This window comes from Schistocerca gregaria, chromosome 3 (assembly GCF_023897955.1).
Source record: "Schistocerca gregaria isolate iqSchGreg1 chromosome 3, iqSchGreg1.2, whole genome shotgun sequence".
NCBI classification, from domain to species: Eukaryota; Metazoa; Arthropoda; class Insecta; order Orthoptera; family Acrididae; genus Schistocerca; species Schistocerca gregaria.
Window position 1 is genome coordinate 610,754,717 of NC_064922.1, and position 18,946 is coordinate 610,773,662.

At 38.1% G+C, this 18,946-nt stretch overlaps 1 protein-coding gene and 1 long non-coding RNA gene across 2 annotated transcripts; one reads left to right on the forward strand and one right to left on the reverse strand.

Annotated features, from left to right (window-relative positions):
* The first annotated feature begins 7,816 nt into the window (after positions 1 to 7,816).
* LOC126356184 (uncharacterized) lies at positions 7,817 to 8,769 on the forward strand. Its single transcript, XR_007565602.1, has 2 exons — positions 7,817 to 8,304; positions 8,410 to 8,769. It is a non-coding gene; the product is annotated as an uncharacterized LOC126356184 (long non-coding RNA).
* LOC126356182 (probable small nuclear ribonucleoprotein G) lies at positions 8,511 to 17,417 on the reverse strand. Its single transcript, XM_050006962.1, has 4 exons — positions 17,240 to 17,417; positions 16,931 to 16,953; positions 16,690 to 16,814; positions 8,511 to 9,221 (listed from the first exon to the last, which is right to left on the reverse strand). Exons 1-4 carry the CDS (start codon positions 17,269 to 17,271, stop codon positions 9,171 to 9,173), a joined length of 231 nt encoding a protein of 76 aa, XP_049862919.1. The 5' UTR covers positions 17,272 to 17,417; the 3' UTR covers positions 8,511 to 9,170.
* Between the last annotated feature and the right edge of the window lie 1,529 nt (positions 17,418 to 18,946).

Here is an 18,946-nt window from a genome sequence, read left to right on the forward strand (position 1 = left end):
TGTGTGTGTGCTGAAATACTTGTTCCTATTGAATGGTATAAATTGACAGTAAATCTTAGAGCCCTTCACCTCTCCGCATAGTTCACACGTGCCTGTGATTGTGTGGCTAGGAATTACAGTATTCGATACAAAGAGTAAATAAAGAAAATACAGTGACATTTTATGTTATTCTTTATTTAAGTTACAAAGAATAATGCTTCCTGCTAGTCTTGTATGCACTACTTTTTCTGTTGTAGAGTTAATATCAACTGTAGAGTTCTATTAGTTCAGTTTCTCAATTTACTCACGAGATCCATCCACCAGTGTAGCTTTATAAAAGCTTTTTGTTAATTATGAACAAAGCTGACAATTGTAAAAGGTATCACCTCCTCAACACAAAGCTTTTTAATTTGTTCTTTACAAAATGTCACAGTGTCAGATTTTACCTGCAGACAATGAGATTATTATTTCAGCAGCTGGTAATTCCTGCCAATTTACAGTTCTACAGCTAAATCAATGAACTTCAGTAACATTCAATATTTGATTATTTCTAGTTTTTATTATACATAATTATACTCAGTAGCTGTGAGAATATTTGATGAATCTTACAGTTATAGCATCCACTTTCTCATAGAAAACATGGAAATCGAGAGCTAAAAAACAATTATAATTCCAATGCATTCTAACACTTACCAGTCCCATTAGTGTCGTCACAATGTGATTAAGCTGTAAGGAGACCATCTTTCTTAGCTGAATGGCAGGGCCACTCCCTCTGAGTGCAGAAACTGCCAGCCTTGTCTTTCTGCAATACATGTAACAAGTGATGGGTTGCACATACTTCTCAGGTAGATGCATTGTTCTAGTACACCCACAGACTGTCAACAAATACACCACGAGAAATTGAAGAATCAAACAAGCCTCTATGGTGGAGATGAACTGCAGAATGAAGAAATTCAACAAGTTGCACTACCACAGATGCCACCTGCTGAGTGATCTTGCATTTCTGAAGAGAGATCATGCCGAGCATGTTGTGCCAATCTTCGTTAACGTCATGCATCACCTCAATTCATTGGCAGCCAGGAGACTCAAGAAATGAACCTGCCTCACCTTGGTATATGAGATGCTACACTTCACCTGCACGAACCTTGAGTACAGCTCCCAGGAACAATTTAAACTACATATACAACAGGCTAATCATTTTAAATTCTAGATCTGGGACTGGATTGATAGTGTTATCTTGATGGCAGCCAATTCCACGCATAGGAATGCCACACGACATCAAAATTTTTATATCTTGCTGACAAACCATTCCTGGAGGCCCCATGCAAGACTGTCATCAATCTAACATGTAGGTGAGTGGCAATGAAGTCTCAGGTCTGCACTGAGAAATTAGGCTTTGTTCCCACCACTAATTTCAAACCAGTTGCATAAATCAGAAGAGTTGAAAACGCTGAGAAGTACATTGTAAAACTTAGTGGTCAAATGGAAACCAAACCTAAAAATTCAAATGTTACCAGCAGAGAGAGCGCAACCATTTGGGACCTGAGACAGTGTCCTTAGATTGTTGTCTTACCTGCTGACAAAGGCAACATTGCTGTTCTCTCCCACAAGCACTACACTGAGAAGATGCAAAGCCTGCTACATGTCAACTCTTACAGGAGACCAAAACATACTCAATCAAGAAATTAGAAGACGGGACCACGATGCTTCTCAAGGTCTTGGATTTACCAAAGGGGTCGTCGAGAGTTTGTTACCACAAGGACATGTACAGCCAAGATTTTATGGACACACTACGGTCCACAAAGATGGGTGCTGCTACACTCCACTGGCAGCAGCATCAGGGCTGCCATATATTTGGTGGGAAATATCTGACAAATACCAGTGAGCATTGACATTTTGTTGTCCACCATGGAACCTCAATGAAAGCCATTAGAACTAACCAGTCAGAAATTCAACAGGAAGATTAACAACAAATCCATGGATGTCCTGCCTACTTATAGCGTATTTAATGGATAATACTATGACCAAAGGAAGCATTAGCAATGGGCAGCCCACACACACCTGTGGTTGCGAATTTGTATATAGATCACATCAAGAAAGAAGCCCTGACATGATCCAATTGGAAACCAACCCCCTTTTTCCTTTATGTGGATGACATGTGTCATCTGCACCAAGGAAGGGACAAACTCCTTGAATTGCTAAAACATGTGAATTCCATATAAGCCAACAACAAATTCATTATGGAGAGTGAAGCAGGAAGAGGACTATCATTCCTGAGCATAACAGTTAATAGAAGAGCTGATAGCACCTTGGGCCCACAGTGTGCACTGGAACTCACTGACCTGTGTTTTCATGCATATGCCCCCATCCTACACAGCAGAAAGGGGTGTTAAAAACCCTGATACAAAGGGTGCACACTGTCTCAGATGCTGAACTTCCTAACAATGTAAAAAAATTACGAAGAATGGCAGATTAGGCTCATTCTCCACTTCAATAGTACAGTTCAACTTGTGGAGATGGAAGAAGTTATGGAAAAACAAGGAAGCCACTGCCTTTGTGTGTGTGTGTGTGTGTGTGTGTGTGTGTGTGTGTGTGTGACACACACACACACACACACACACACACACACACACACACACACACACACACACACACACACACTCTGAAGCACCTTGTAAGAACTGTCATTTATTGGGTTGGAAAAAACACTCGTGTCATTGGGGAGACTCCAGTCTGCAGAAAACCAGGATGTATCATTCTGTGCCGTTGTGGTGAGACATACTGCACAAACATTGCACAACATTTAAGAGTGATGCTAAAAACAACAGTAGCACACCGACAAATGTATCCCAACAGGTCAGCAGTTGCAATCACTGTTTGAGAATCATGTAATGGAATACAAACATTCCGGCATTTTAGCACAGACTTCAAAATATTGGAACAGCATTATTAGAGAAGCCATTTAATTCTTACCAGGGACAGTAATCAGCCACTACTGCAGCTATAATCTAGGCAAGACTTGGGAACTAACACTGGGTCTACTCAAGACACTTGGCATACAACCATCTGACAATCAGAGTAACTACATATATGTTACCACAGACAGTGAAGCTATTAACTCCGCACCTGCCGACGCGTGCCCTTGGGTGCGGAATGCACAGGGACTGGGGTGTAAGTCAGCCACATATTCCCAGGAGCTCTGTTCATCACTGCACTTGACAATAGCAACACATCTGGTTGCCAATATATTGTGCACGTTTGATACTATGACCTGGCAGTACATCTACAAACTGTTTTATTTAATGTGTTTCATCATTTATTTATGTGCATCACTGCTCGACTTTGTGTGTGATTGGTGGTCATCTGTAAAACAGTACAATTGACAGCAAATGATATCAGGGCAAAAGAGTATAATGACATTCATGCTCCCTCAGACAAAGCGGGATGAATTACAAGGGGAGGGTCCACTTTATTTTGGGGTCTCTGTTCTAGGATTAGGTTAAACTACAGTGCATCGTTGATTAACAATTTACTTAGGCAATGCCCTGGGGGCTCTTAAGGAGTAGCAAATTGTCTAACAATTGGAAAAATAAAAGTAGAAAGTGTGTACTCTTGTCAAAAACATATCCTCCAAATTGCAGTCTTTAACCACTGAAATAGCAACTATCATAAGAGCAAGAGCAGCTAACTTCTATCCAGCAGCAGTCATCATCAGTAAAGGGCAGCTATCAAAGTACCAGCCAGCAGTAGCTACTATTGGCCATGGAAGGGTCCACCAACTTCTAGCCAGTTACAATATTAGAATACGGAGCATCCGAGACAAAATAGTTAAGCATAACAGCCACATGCAACTTGCTTTACAGAGTTGCTTGCAGGCATGTAATGTGACGGTGATGAATAACCAAGTGTACGTGGGTTGGAGAAGCCAGCAGTCCATAAACAGGACAAGAATGGTTAACCACCAATCCACCATTAACAATTGTCTGTCAAAGGTGTTACCATTGTAGATTAAGAGTGTACAAAACAATTGTGGGAATAATTGAATTCAGAGGATTGGATTCAGAAATCAGCAAAGAGGGGGAGGTCACAAAGTCAGTCAGGTGGAACAGGAACCAGTGTGGTGCATGAATAATCTGCGGGACAATCTACATGGCAGGATGGAGATGGAGCAGCAGCAAATGAATTCGGAACTGGGGCGAAGTTAGCCATTGAGACAATTACTGAAGATGTAGGAGAATATCATAATGAGATTAAAAATTGCAAAATTAGCCTCAAAATGAAAATCTGAAGTAAGGCTGCACAGCAACCACTACAAATTTCAGAGCTGAAGGTGGTGCTTTATTACATTGTATCACATCAAGAAGCAAATATTCAAGGTGTTGTCAAGTGTTTGATGGTTAACACTGATTTCTTATCAGCTCATACTCTTAATTTTGTTGCAAACTGGCACATGGACACAGCACTGCTTTGTCATGGACAAATCAGAATGCTGACAACTTTGTCAATAAAAACTTTGTTGTTTTATGTTGTGCAATAATATGAATTAGACTCAATTGCAAAATTAATTCTTAAATGGGCTTGTGTTTGGAAATGGTCCAGGCTCCATGATGAAATTTTGTATTTAAGAATGAAAATAGTTCATACGCGTCTTGACAGACATTTCAATCTTTATGTGACAACAACCAGAGAATCTGCAGTGGGATTTAATGTGTAGTCTGACAGTGAACACATGATTTTACAGAAAAGTTAGACGATGCACTGCATGTCAAAACATGTGGTCCAAATAATGGGAATCATAGTAATGTGCCTTATTATTGGTTTGTAACTGGTCAGATGCACCAAAGAATTAGTGTGAGGACAGGGCATATGAATTTTCACAGAATTGCAATCAACAGTACAATGGCAACAGGAATAATAAGCAGGGAAGCGTGCGAAATGGATGTAATAATAGGCAACTATACACACAAAATGACAGGGTGCCAAATCTTTCATTCCAAAATGCTTTGAAAATACAGCGAAGACAGAGATTATGAGCAGGAAGAGTGTGTTAGAGAAAACAAGAGGGCCCAAGCAGAACAAGAATACACTATATGGACCCAATTTCATGTGGTGGTCCAATTCTGGGGACATTTGAGAACACACGAGATCACAGAATCAGAGAAGAGAAAGAATGATTTTAATGAATGTTTATCAAATTGATTGGTTGCTCGATGTTTCGGGTGGTGTTAGGGAGAGTTTGGGTGACGGTAGGCAGAGCTGTGTGAAGGAGTAAGTAACCAACCTTATATAACTGTGAGGTCGGACAAATCTTCTGACAGTTCATGTGCATGGGTAAAATGAAAGATATAGCATGTGGTAGTGATGACAATGAAGATAATGTTGGTGAGTTCATTGTTTGTGCTGTGGGAAGCAACCGAGCTGATAGCACGTATGATGGAGACCAAATTAAAAGAGATGGAAATTCTATCATGCGGCATTGCAGAAGGAATGTCGGCTCATACGCTTCCAAAATCACAAGTGATAGGAGAGGAGATGGCATTTAATAAAGGATTGTTACACAGTGCAGAACCTTTAAATAATGTATATGAGGTATTTAGAAAGAGATGTTGAAAACACAACCAATCACTGAAATTAACATGAATGAGGTAAAGACAGGAGCACGTCTGGCTTCTGTAAACCTATACAACAGGAAGCATAAGTGTGATGAACATTAATTTAAAATGTTTAAATGTTCCAGGATTCTTAAAGGATTTACTTTTAGGCACAGATTTTTGACCAGCTATCACACTAACCTAAACTGTAAAGGATGGTGCAGGAGGGTTAGAATTGATGTTTTTATTGAATAATGTTTTTTCTGCTGTTAGTCATTTTAGGGGTACATTTATACACTGTCATTAATGCGAACAACATGTTTTCTGTTCTTGTTGGCAGATAAATAGTTTGAACTGACAGTTTTAGTTAAATGGGTTTGCTGGCTCATTGTGTGTTTCATCAATATGTTGTCACATAGACAAACATGTGTAGTATCAATCTGTATAGTCATCTTGTCTACGTGAGCGCATTATGGTGGTACGAATTAATTAGCAGGAATGTGGGCAGCCCTTGCAATACATGTCTCACCTGTTGAGGGGTGAGGTTGCATTTCTTGTCACTGATGTGCATTTTTGATGGGTTATATTGCTGTAGCAACTTAATTTTGAACATTCAGATCTTAATAAATATGATAATTGGTTCAAGTGAGCTGATTTCTGTGATATGTGGGTAAACAATGGTCAGCATCTTCTCGTAGGGACACAAATCAGCTCGAGGAAGAAAACTGCACAATGGATGTGGCAATGTAGCAAACCAATGTGACAGTATTAGTCACAGGGCTCTCTGAATTTTGTTTATGTGGTTCGACTGGGGATGGTATATGTTGCCTGACACCAAGGAATCCTGCATATGCCAAGTTATTGCTAATTAACATTTTTGCCCCATTTTGACAGTAAGAACATGACCTATCCTGCAATGAGTTCTGGGAACAGTCTGCATTTATCCAGTTACGAAGGGCTCTCATGGGCCCCTGGCAGTCGTCATTTCTCACTGTGCATGCATGAAGATGTACGTACAAATGCCTGCTTGTGTGATTGTACTTAGTATTTCATACAAGGAGTGTGAAATAAGTTCTTTTTTAAATAGTCAGGGAAACACCTGTTAAGGAAGCATTATCAGATTTCATTTATGGCACAATATTGTACATGTGCAAGTAATATTAAGTATTGGAGTTTTAATTGTTTAGTAATTAGGTTTTCAGTTCATATCTTTTGTTCCTGATGCATCTCACATGGTGACACTTCGCCACAAAAATCTCTGGTAGAATGTGAAATGACATGTATGCTGAGTACTAGAGGAGAGATTGGTGGTAATTGCATTACACTTACAGGTAAATGAAATTTCAACTAGGGATATGTGAGTTTGCAAACTTTATCTGGTGTTAGCTGCCATGTGGCAGTAATATGGCCCAGCACAGTGAGCTTAACATTGCGAATGAAGGGATTAAATGGCAGGAAACGAAAAGTAAAGAGTTAGGGGAGACAGGCGCACCTGTGCCTTCACCATTTCAGTGATGAACTCTTACAAATAGGAGTGTAGCATACACGAGGAAATTTCATTGTACTATTGTCAAAATATGGACTTTTGTTTTACAACTAGGTTATCTGAATGTATTAGCGACTTGACCAAATAGTTCACTATTTTTCCACAACTGTGCCCACTACAATTTTGTCGACTTTAAGGAGAATAGATAAGCTAATTATATTTTGTAAGGCCATCGTATTTGAGTATTCCATTTTGAAATTGCATTTGTTATTGTGTTGACAACATTTTTCAAGCTTCAGTTCTATTTATTCCCTCCATTTTATTTAATGGCTTTTATCAATTTCTTATGCACATTATTGGTTGACTGAAGGATTGGTGCTCACCTGCAGAACCGTGTGATTTTAAGCAGGTGCTGTGGCATTCTACTACCCCTGCGACAGAAAAAGTGAGGGGAGCACCCACCCGCAATCTACACAAAATTGAATCTTGTTATAGAATTGTCACAAATGGATTTTCCATAACACATTTTGCATTTAAATAAAATGTAACAAAGTATCTACCAATAAATCTTCATAAGAAATACTACAAGATGTTAGGCATACCAGTAGCACTATAGAGTTTTCTGTAAGGAAGTTTGTGGCATGTTCTAAAATGAATGTTTTCTCAGTTTTAAACTAAATAGAATAAAAATTCTAATAAACAGCATGGGCTTCTGGGCATCATTTTTGTCTTTTGCCATTTTAAATGATTTACACCAAGGTGAAAACTTCATTCAAACCAAGGTTACCTTTATGTATTTTTCAACTCTCCACACAAAATGCATACTGTGTTTAAAAAATAATTTAGCACCTTTTTCACTAAAGTTAAGACAGCAGTACAGAGCCCCTCACATGAGAAACTCCACAAGCCCTTGAAATATGAAAGCAGCAAGAGCCCCAGAGATTATTTTTTATCAACCACTTAAAGTAACACGAAGGACTGTTTCCTATTATATCATCATCATCATCATCTGTGTGCAATTAAATATCAAACTTCTTTCATGACAGAACAATGTAAATATTATATTAGACAGCTTTCACACAAAAATTGCTGGATGTTGGTCATGCTCACAGACACTCTGTTTTCAACATACTGAATATCTCACACCAACAATTGCATAGTCACCTGCTTGCTCTCCTAATCTACATTATTTGCAAAGAGATGGTCTAGTGTGTGACAAATCGGAAAATATGAACAGTGTGTGTGTGTGTGTGTGTGTGTGTGTGTGTGTGTGTGTGAGAGAGAGAGAGAGAGAGAGAGAGAGAGAGAGAGAGAGAGAGAGAGAGAGAGAGAGAGAGAGATATAGAGAGATAGAGATATGAACAGTGTTGGTGGAACACTGGAGAAAAATTAACATATGAAGCAATTAAAAATTTTCACCAAATACATTTCTCATAAAGGGCAGCGTACACAAATTCATTAATACCAGTTTTGTGAATTTAATTACAATATTTTTCACTTACATTTACAAGAAGGAATCTAACATTACAAATTAGTGCTATTAGCAGCTCTAATCTTTTTTTCATTTTAGTATATGTTCTCACAAAATATTTCATACCACTTTGCTTTTTGAAATTAATATATTTCTAATCTTCTTAATCACCCAGAAATGAGCTGTTAATATTTCAGGGTTTATTAAGACCATCCTTGGTAAGGATGAACTGCAGCCACAAACAGGTCACTCCAACGAATATAAACCAAAACATTGCATCATGAATGGTCTAAGGTGGTGCGCAGGGATACAGGAATAGGATGATGCAATGCTGATGCACCAAGGGAGGTTTTAAACATTTAGAAAAATTCACAGCTGGTACTTTTGTATATCATTTCACTTAAACACTTCAGTCACATTTTTCACAGACACTGAAAAGAACTTCGTTTACACACATTACTTCACAAGTATGATTAACGACTATCTGTAGATAGTTCTGTCATAATGACATGTCCTCAAAATGAATATGATAATAAACAATAAGACGGCACACAGTAACGCAAATTTGTTGTTGGAAAGGTACACTATTTACACCAGAACACACTAATGCAATCATCATAGTCCAAAATCCACAGACAAAGCTTCATATTCGATCCAGCGACTCCAACATCACAATACTGTTACCACGAATAACCTAGAACAATAAAACAGAAGTAAAATATATGATACAAGTACACTTATGTGAAAATAAAACACACGCTTCCTATTAGTTAATTTGCCTTATATGTTTGACAGTGGTTCTTTTGTTGCCTTCCCAGCTACGAAATAAGTTCAGTCTTTAAGGTTTGAGTTTAAATGTGGATTGCACTCATTAAACGAATATTTTTATTGTGGTGTATTAGTACAAGACAGTTTGACCTTGAGCAGTGCCTTCATGCTGTAAGAAATCTCACTGAAATTTAACAATTCTGGCAGTGCACAAGCTGTACTAGAAAACTGAAGGGCAGTAACAGCAGTGCATCTGCACAATTTCATGAATAATGACAAGTATTTTCAGCAGTGTAAGACTTGTTGATTCAATCTGATCATGCTTCAACAGCGGATATCACTAAATCTACTTTAATATCGTGCAAAACAAAGTTTCTCCACACATGTATGGATAATAACTGAAAAATTTGTGCGAGTTTTGGTAACCGCATGGTTATTATTCCTCTACGACTTATTTTATGCCAAAAACTTGGGGATATTAATTTATTATTATGTAACAAGTTATTTATTTTGAAAGTACTCACTAATCTATATACATCTACAATCACTGTTGTAATATGACCAAGAAACATTCGAGGATCATGAAGGACTTTTCAAGCAAATATAAGATTTCTGTCACATTTCATTAATATAACTAACAAATGTTTCAAGTGTGGGACCAGACAATGCTGCTGCCACCAAGAAAACTAGAATATTTTGACACCTTGCTGATAAGAAAAAGCATTTTTGAATATCTAATTTGTTTGTTTCTGACACTATTACAGGGATGGAATTCCATATTTTGCCACATTTCTACATTTCATCAGTACCACCTTAAGTATTACTCATCGAAGAGTTGGTACATGCAGTATTGTAATTAAGACTTTCACAATGCATACAGCAAACGGCACGGCCTTACCGAAATTGCAACCTAGCAGGACATAGAAAGGGATGTACATGTACCACCACAGGTATTTCAGCTAGAGCAGTTGATGGTAACAACATTTAGTATTAATAACAATCTGTCAACCAGAATAACCAATTTGTACTAACTTATGAATGCAAAGAATGCAGAATTGCAAGACAACTTACTCAACACATGACTATTAACATTTTTAGTTTAACAAACATCAAATAAGTGGTGTGCAATGACATGGAAAACAGAAAATTTATATAAAGGAATACCAATTGCATTGCTATTGAGCACAATGGCTTACCAACAAGTGTTATGGCTATCAAAATGTTGTTAGTCCCACAAAATGACAAAGCTATATCCGTCCTTTAAGCATACGACTGCCTTCAAATTCCAATAAAAAGAAGTTGCTCCAACTTACATTTGTGGAATAACAGGAAAACTTTCCTTGATTTACTGTTGAGGCATGGGGGCAAATTTCTGTGAATAACTTTTAGACTCTTCCCTCAGCAGTGTAACAAAAGTGTATTCTGATTCAAACAGTGACTAGAAATACCTCAGAAACATACCAAACTACTCTCTAATTATTTATTCTGACTAGTGGAAGTTTTTTTTTCAGATTACAATATATCCCAAAAATACTGACTCTGGAGTGGCTGTCTGGTAATGTTACTGTGAAATTTAAATCATTACCCACATGTAGTCTTGTTTTCTCCATGGTCCTCCATGAGGCAGTGTTGCTCAACCTAAGACATTCTTCTCCTCAATCACAGAAGTATAAACAATACATATCAGTTAAACATTCTATGAAATTTCCACTTGCATTGATTCGTAGTACTATTACACCAAAATCAACTATAAAAACTGAAGTTACCAATTCCACTTTGCCAAAACCCAACCCCCTTCCAATCCAAATTAGATCTCTAACTACACTTTAAATTTGTCTTCACGACAACCTAAATTCCAGGTATTAATACAGACACAAAATAACTCTTCAGTTTTCTGTTTACAACATAATTAATAAGCAAGAAATGTTAGCATGTGAGAGTGCCCCTCCCTGAAATGGCTCTGTTGACAATATAATATGTGGTGCAGCCTGATGTCTACACTTCATCATAAACACATACAAGGTAAATTTAGAAAAGCTGTATTTGCTGCACATTACATACATAAATAATGAGCCACTATTAACACAGGACATACTTTTGTATGTAAACTTAGTGGGCACTGAGAAACAGGTATGAAACTATTACTGAATTCTGATACGAATGTTTGCAACTGCAAGCAAACATGCAAAGGAGATTAATATTATGGTGCTTTAACCCTTTGGTACTGTGCCTTTGTTTCAAACAACAGTCGATGTGTTTTTCAATGTTGTCCTGAGATGGTGCACAATTCATACTAGAATACACTGGTGGCTTACTTTTACAAACCGTAGATGAAGTTGTTATAATTAACACCAGTTTAGCTTTGTTTGTAGAGAGAAACACTTGTCTGTCATTGAGGTATATAATATCTGACAACAGTAGTAGAGTATTTTCACAAATATTATACACTGAAACTGTAAAAAAAAAGTGTTGTGTGTCTATAAGTTGATTATTTATAACTGTACTGATTTTCAACTGATAACATGTTTTTGTCAACATTGGCTAATAACATTTTCACCAGTTTTTGGAACAAAGTTGTCCCCCCCCCCCCACCCCCCAAATACATTTATTTTGAGGTTACACAAACCACACCAACAATGTTATATTAGTAGACCACAGTAATGAAGAGTTAAAAGAGGAGAAACAAGGGTTATAATATAGGCTAGATTTTCAATTAATGACAAAAAGTGACTAAAGCATCAACACTATCTCACCTAGCTTAGTGAAAGGAAGTTTTACCAACACAGAAACTGTTTTCCGACATAGCTGGCAAGCAAAGTCTAAAGTCTTATGACTGCTTATAGTATTAAATAAGAAGCATTAATACTAAGTACTATGTTCGATATTCCTCAAGTGTCAAAGTTCTAAAACAGTTTACCAACAGCCTCGCTACACATATGTAACGAACAAGTGTCAGTGCTTGGTCTCAGGGACCATCAGTAAAGATAAGGTAGACAAATATTGATACATAAGAATGTTAGTGATTCTTTCGACTGCTGCAGTATCATTCGAAAGCAGATGTTTAGAAGCAAATGGATTACCATTTAACTTTGACAACTATCAGTACACACAGTTCAGTAATTTTCAAAAACCACAAGCAACAAAAATAGGTTACTCAAACAATAAAATATGAGAAAGGGCACTTTACACTCACACAGAAAATATTTTCAGACTAAAGGACACACTGATGATACCATTTCAAAAAGCTGGGCATTTTCACAGCCTCTAAAGTATATACATTCAATAACATTCTCTGCAATGCTAAATATTTATCTTATCTTAAAATGAAAAATATGAATATAACACTACAACCAAGAACAATCTTTATTTACAAAATATTTCAAATTGACTGTCATTACTACAGAAAAAGAGTGAGGAAATGCACAGCAGATCCTGCCGACAACTAAAGTTTTGGAATAACACTGTTAGGAATCAGATTACTGTTATTGGGTAAGAGCTGTTGGTCTTCAATTAAGCTTACAGGAGAAGTTAGGAAAATCTCACATCAGTAGCATTTTCAGTTCTAGTGCAAGGCTGAATCAGGTGATTATGCATGAAAGATTATCAGATACTGACAGTAGATAAGGCAGGGAACAGATTGAGCAGGTTGTGACCTGGCAAAGATAGCTTGCATAAGTGGTAGCAGCAAATGGTACGGATGAGATGTTCCAGCAGCTTAATATTGGTCTTGGCAATGCTGCACAGTGAGTCTATTTGCAGCTGGAGATGGCATTGATGACTAACAGGAGGAGGGGGCTACAATAAGCATGGTGTGTATCTCAACAGGACTGGGAAAGAAAGACTGATGAAGTTACTGAGAGCAAAGGGGGGCAGGTGTAGGCCACACATGGTTAAGCACCCATTTTAGACCTTTCCAGACTACACCATGACAACACAATAACTACACTACCAACAGATGTGTATCATGTGAGCGAATACTGTTCTCATGTTTGGAGTAGAAGTAGCCGTGTCAACAAAATAGATATCCACGTAAGTGACGACATAAGGACCGTGACAGCAGCTCTTAAATCCACACCAATACAATAGCTGTCAGTACTCACCAAAATTGCTCTTCAAAATCTGATGGAAATAAGCAGTAACATATAAATTGCTGAACTTTGGAGATCCAGAGACTTGCCACTTCATGAAACATTGAACAACTTAACAGACACCCGACTAATATCTAGGGAACCAATGTGGTAAACAATGGCCAACTTGCCCAGACAACTATAAACTAAGAGATGAAGAGAGAAATCAGTGGCTGTGCTTCCTTCATCATAAGATGTTGGGTAAAATAGATCCAAACATTCAACCCCCAGGAGCAACCCAACCAACCCTCAATGATATCAGAACTGGCCACAATGTGACCAAAGCAAATCTACACAAGTGGGGAACTAGTGATGACCAATGCAGGAACACTGAAACAAACCAAGTTGTTCTTGCACGACTACCCAAAAAGAAAATTCAAGAGTATCTGAAATGCCTTTGTAGACAACACCAGCAGTGATTAACACAGTGTTTAGATACCTAACTATGATGCACAATAGAAATCTCGACTTTTTGGGTACTGTTGGTTCTCCATGTTTCATTATTACCTATACATACATTTACACTTGAGGTGGCAAAAGCCATTGGATACCTCCTAATATCACACCAGACCTTTTGCCCAGCATAGTTCAGCTACACTAAATGCCATGAACTAAACAAGTCGTTTGAAGCCCCTTGCAGGAATATTGAGCCATGCTGCCTCTATAGCCATCCATAATTGTGAAAGTGTAGCCAGTGCAGGATGCTGTGCGTCAACTGACCTCTCTATGTCCCACAATTGTTTGATGGGATTCATATCTGGCAATCAGGGTGGCCAAATCATTCACTCAAATTGTCAAATCAATCAAACAATTGTGGCCTGGTGGCCTAATGCACAGTCATCCACAAAAATCCCATTATTCTTTGGGAACATTATGTCCATGAAAGCTACAAATGGTCTCCAAGTAGCCATACACTTGGATTTCCAGGCAATGAAAGGTTCAGTTGGACCAGAGGACAGTGTTTTGGTTTTGTTTTGCTTTAGGGCACAAAGACAACAGGGGCCATACACAACCAACTCAAAACTACAGAACATGAAGACAGAGGAGTTAAAAACAACTAAATCAGTCCCAATTGACATAAGAAGACAGCTAAGAACAGGCACGTGGAAAAAGGGCTAAAAATGAGACCATACAGAAACGGAAGTCCAAAACCAAAAATTAAATGGCCTTCGCCATATTGCTTTGGCAGATAAAAAGTAAGATGCGGTCGACAGCCCGCACATCATTTACTACAATGTCTGAGAACTAAGACAGAAATGCAAACAGGAACATAAAAGGTTAAAAAACAGGACATTCCATCAGGAAGTGCATAAAACTTGAGTGCAATGTTTACAAAGTGGTAGAGTAGCACCACTTATCAAATGATGATGGCTAAAAAGGCAGTGCTCAATACGCCAAAGGGACACCACCTCCTGACAGACACCAACAATGAGATAACTGGAGGGAATATGGGTACTTGCAGGCTAAGGTACGAGGACTGCAGCATTCGCATCAGCGTCAGCAGCCTTGTTTCTTGGCACACTGACATAACCTGAAACCCACAGAAAGATCACACTGCTCCACCAAGAGTGAGCAGTTGACAGTTTTCGTGGACCCATTGAACTAAGGATGGGATGGGCAGTGTACAGCACACAGACTTTGAAAAGCACCGAGTGAGTCTGAGCAGAGGACACAATTGATAAGGCTGTGTCACTGGATGTAATCCGTGGCCTGATACAAGGCTAAGAGCTCGGCTGTAAATACTGATGGGTGTGCCAGAAGCCAATATCTAAACACACAGGTGCTAATGACAAAGGCACATTGACCCCACAGTCAGTCCGAGAGCCACTGGTGTATACAAAGGTACTATCGCGTAGTTCCATGTGAAGGTCATGAAACTGAAGGTGATAGACCAAGGCTGGAGTAGTGTCCTTAGGAAGCGAATGGAGGATAAGGTTAACATTGGTGACTTCACGAAACCAAGGTGGTCAAGGGTTTCCACCCACCGGGAAAGGCACAGGTAGTGTGAAATTAAGCCACCATAGTTAAGTGCCAAAAGTGGACTCTAGAAGGTAACAGAAGAAGGACAAGCCCCACACTGACGATCCAAAGAATCATCAAAGGAGGCATAGAATGGGTGGCCACACAGAGCAGAAAAACGGCATGCATATCTGCTGAGGAGAAAGTCACGGCAGTAGGATAGGAGTAATTCAACAGCTACAGCATACAGATATTCAACTGCACTGGTGTAAAAATGCACCCACGTCCAAATCGAGGCCACAATGATGGATAATGCTAAGACTACATAAGAGGCATGGGCATGCAGACACATCAACCAAACACCTATAGTTGAGTTTCGAACAGACGAAGGACCTGTACAAATGGAGGAGGGTGGCTCGATCAGAACCCCAGGAAGTACCACTAAGGACATGTAAGATACTGAGAAACCGCATACTGTCGGCTGCCAGGTAAGATATATGGGAGGACAAACAATTTCCTATAGAGCATGAGCCCCAGGCATGTGCTGTCCATGTTGAGGTAATGCCAGAAATCTGATATTCTCCGCACACTAGCTGTGGAGCTCTGAATATTGAATTCCCTAGTGATTTCTGAAATGGAATGTTCCATGCGTCTAGCTACAACTACCATTCCGTGTTCAAAGTCTAAATTCCTGTCGAGCCATAATCATTCCAGAAACGTTTTAATGTTAATCACATTAGTACAAATGACAGCTCCGCCAATGAACTGCTGTTTTATACCTTGTGTATGCTGCACTACCACCATCTGTATATGTGCATATTGCTAGTCCATAACCCCAGTGTATACACAGTTACCACTGATTCATATGATCGTACTTTTAAAATAATTTAATAACCCATACGCTAAATAAACTGGCAACAAGCTCCCCTTGTTTAAGTGTCTCAATCATTTTACAGAATGAAAGAATATACCACGTCAGATTATATAATTTTAAAGGTTTCTAGAATTGCCTATTCATCATCACAATGTGCAACCTATTAGATATAAAGCAGTCCAGCTTGAAACTTTCCACTTCAGAAAATCGCCCTGATTACAAATGACGCAGTGGTTACAAAGGACAAGTTTTAGGATAGGGAACGTCCAACAATTCGCCAGACCTGATATTAGGAAACTGTTGAAACCAAGTCACTGGTCCATGCATTACAAATGTCAACGAACTTGGTTTAAATCATGGGCAAGTATAAATCATGTCTAAACAGAAATCTAACATTTACATGTACTTAACTATAAAATTACAGCAGTACTTACCACCATGCCAATATTGTTCTTCGTTCCATCCTTACATTCTTCAATAGTCTCGTCAACGACCAAATTCATGAACGGGTCAAATCCACGTAGAATACCCGTAACAAGACGTCCGCCATTTAGTTTCACTGTAGAAGAATACTGAAGTTTAGATCTAAATTGATTCTGGATGGAAGATAGCTTAAGAAGCTTTTACGGCTTTAGGCATTGATTGGAACATTTAAAATACTCAAGTAATACTTACACGACAACTTCTTGTCCATAAACCTGGGGAGAGGGAAAGAGTCGAAACGTTAATATTTTTGACAAAATTTTCCATTCTTAGTTCTAAAAACAAACTATTCCATACTTAAATTTCACAACAGTTACGAAAGGTCAATTTCATTCATACAAACGGGAGTTTCAACAATTTTTGGGGGTATTTGTTACTGAAAAACTTCCTACAGTGATCAATTTAACCGAGTCTCAAGTTCAAAACGGAATGCACTTCAATGGATCAGAAACCCACATTACCTTACCGGCTTCTTCTAACAAAATAGTTTCAAGTACTTACTTTTTCAGTTCTGGGGGATGTGCTTTACTCATGTTGCAAGAAAACTTTCTTTAATAGAAAGTTACTTAACCACTCAAAATATACACACTCAACTCTCCTACTTCCCACGCCTAAGTAACTATCAAACAACGTAACAACTAGCGTTAACCAAACAAAAATGGAAGATATACCACTTTAAGGTCTTTGAGTACATCCAAGATGTCAGAGATGCCCCTACCACGAGGTTCACAGAGCTTTCACATGTAACGAAAATTTGTGCAATGTACATTTATTCGTTCACCCCACTAACGCTACCGGTGGCCAGCGTTTCCACATGTGCAGTAGTAATTCTAGAGGCACAGTTTTCAAGATGTCATCAGCCTAACGAATCCGTGCAGGGTGATATGTAGTCATGTAGCTTTTAAATTCTAGCGCTTACAGAAAAGTTAACGAAGCAAAACCTGGGTATTAATATAGGTTTAAATCATCTGTAAAGTACAGATACCCTTATAAAATGGGGTAAAAGCAACATTCGAAAATCCCTTTCGAATAAGTAAAATTAAATTGGGATTTCGATTTGTGTTTGTTTCTTCGTGTAACGTTCCCTGGCAGCACACACGCTGCTAATACACTGAAATGACGTTTAATTGTACTATGTACACCGCTATGAAGCAATTCGTATGTACTGTAATTGTTTAACAAAAAATATTACTTAATGTTGTATAAATGACGGTTACTATTGCAATATTTTCTGTAATAATATTCTCGATGTATTTATGATTGTAATATTTCTATACTCATAATGTAATTACGAAATATGTTATTATCTGCGATGAAAAAATGTAAAATATAGCCACAGAGGAAAATAATGTTGTAAGATTGCAATAAGATATTAATAATCACCAATAGTATAAATAGCACTACATAATGTGCATTCTTTGTCGTCTTCCTCGAGAGCTGAGAGAAAGAGGAACCTGTAACGGGGCATTATATGCAGTAGTAGACTTCTTTTGTCTGTATCTGTCTTTAGCCACCAAGGAGGTATCTAAACTACAGTTAGCCGCCATTAAAGGAGAAATTATAAAGGTGTGTAATTTTAATTATTCTTGTGGTCTAAATACATTATAATTTATCAAAATTGTGTATTCCTAATGTAAATTTTCAGCACTTTTAGCGATTATCGTTGGTGTTGCTGGGCTGTGCCGCGACCGAACGATTTGCAGCGGCGGCACATCTAAAAAATTGTTCCGCTATAAAATTAACCAAACCCTTAAATCGGGAGCAGGTAAAATTAGCAGTGAATCACGAAATATTTTTCTTTTACATCGATTCTGAGGCTGACTGAATTTATTACTGGTTTTACATTTGTGCATTCATAGGCAGATAATTAACGTTGAAGTTGTTAATCTGTTGATTCTTTCAATTTCTAAATCAAATAACTTAAACGTATAGTGAAGTGTGTTTTGTCAATGATGATTAAACGTTCAGGTCGGCTTGGCAATATTTAACCATTTTATACTAACAGTCTTGTGTTCTGTAGCTAATGCTGGGAAAGAATTCAATAAATATTTAAAAACCCACTGCATTTAGAAAATGTGTGCCAAGGCCGAAATACGTAAAAAATTTAATTTAATTAATTTTCAGAGTCATAAACGTTATTAATCAGTTAGTTTGAATTTATCAGGGCGAGAGGGTTGCTAAAGTTCACGTAATTTTAAATGTGCTTAA

Bases quoted from the DNA above. Each gene is read 5' to 3' on its own strand.
- LOC126356182 (XM_050006962.1), bottom strand. From the start codon at position 17,271: ATGAGTAAAGCACATCCCCCAGAACTGAAAAA. The intron at 16,954-17,239 runs GTAAGTACTTGA...CCCTCTCCCCAG, and splicing joins CATCCCCCAGAACTGAAAAA to GTTTATGGACAAGAAGTTGT. The intron at 9,222-16,689 runs GTAAGTACTGCT...TTATTGTTCTAG, and splicing joins AGAACAATATTGGCATGGTG to GTTATTCGTGGTAACAGTAT.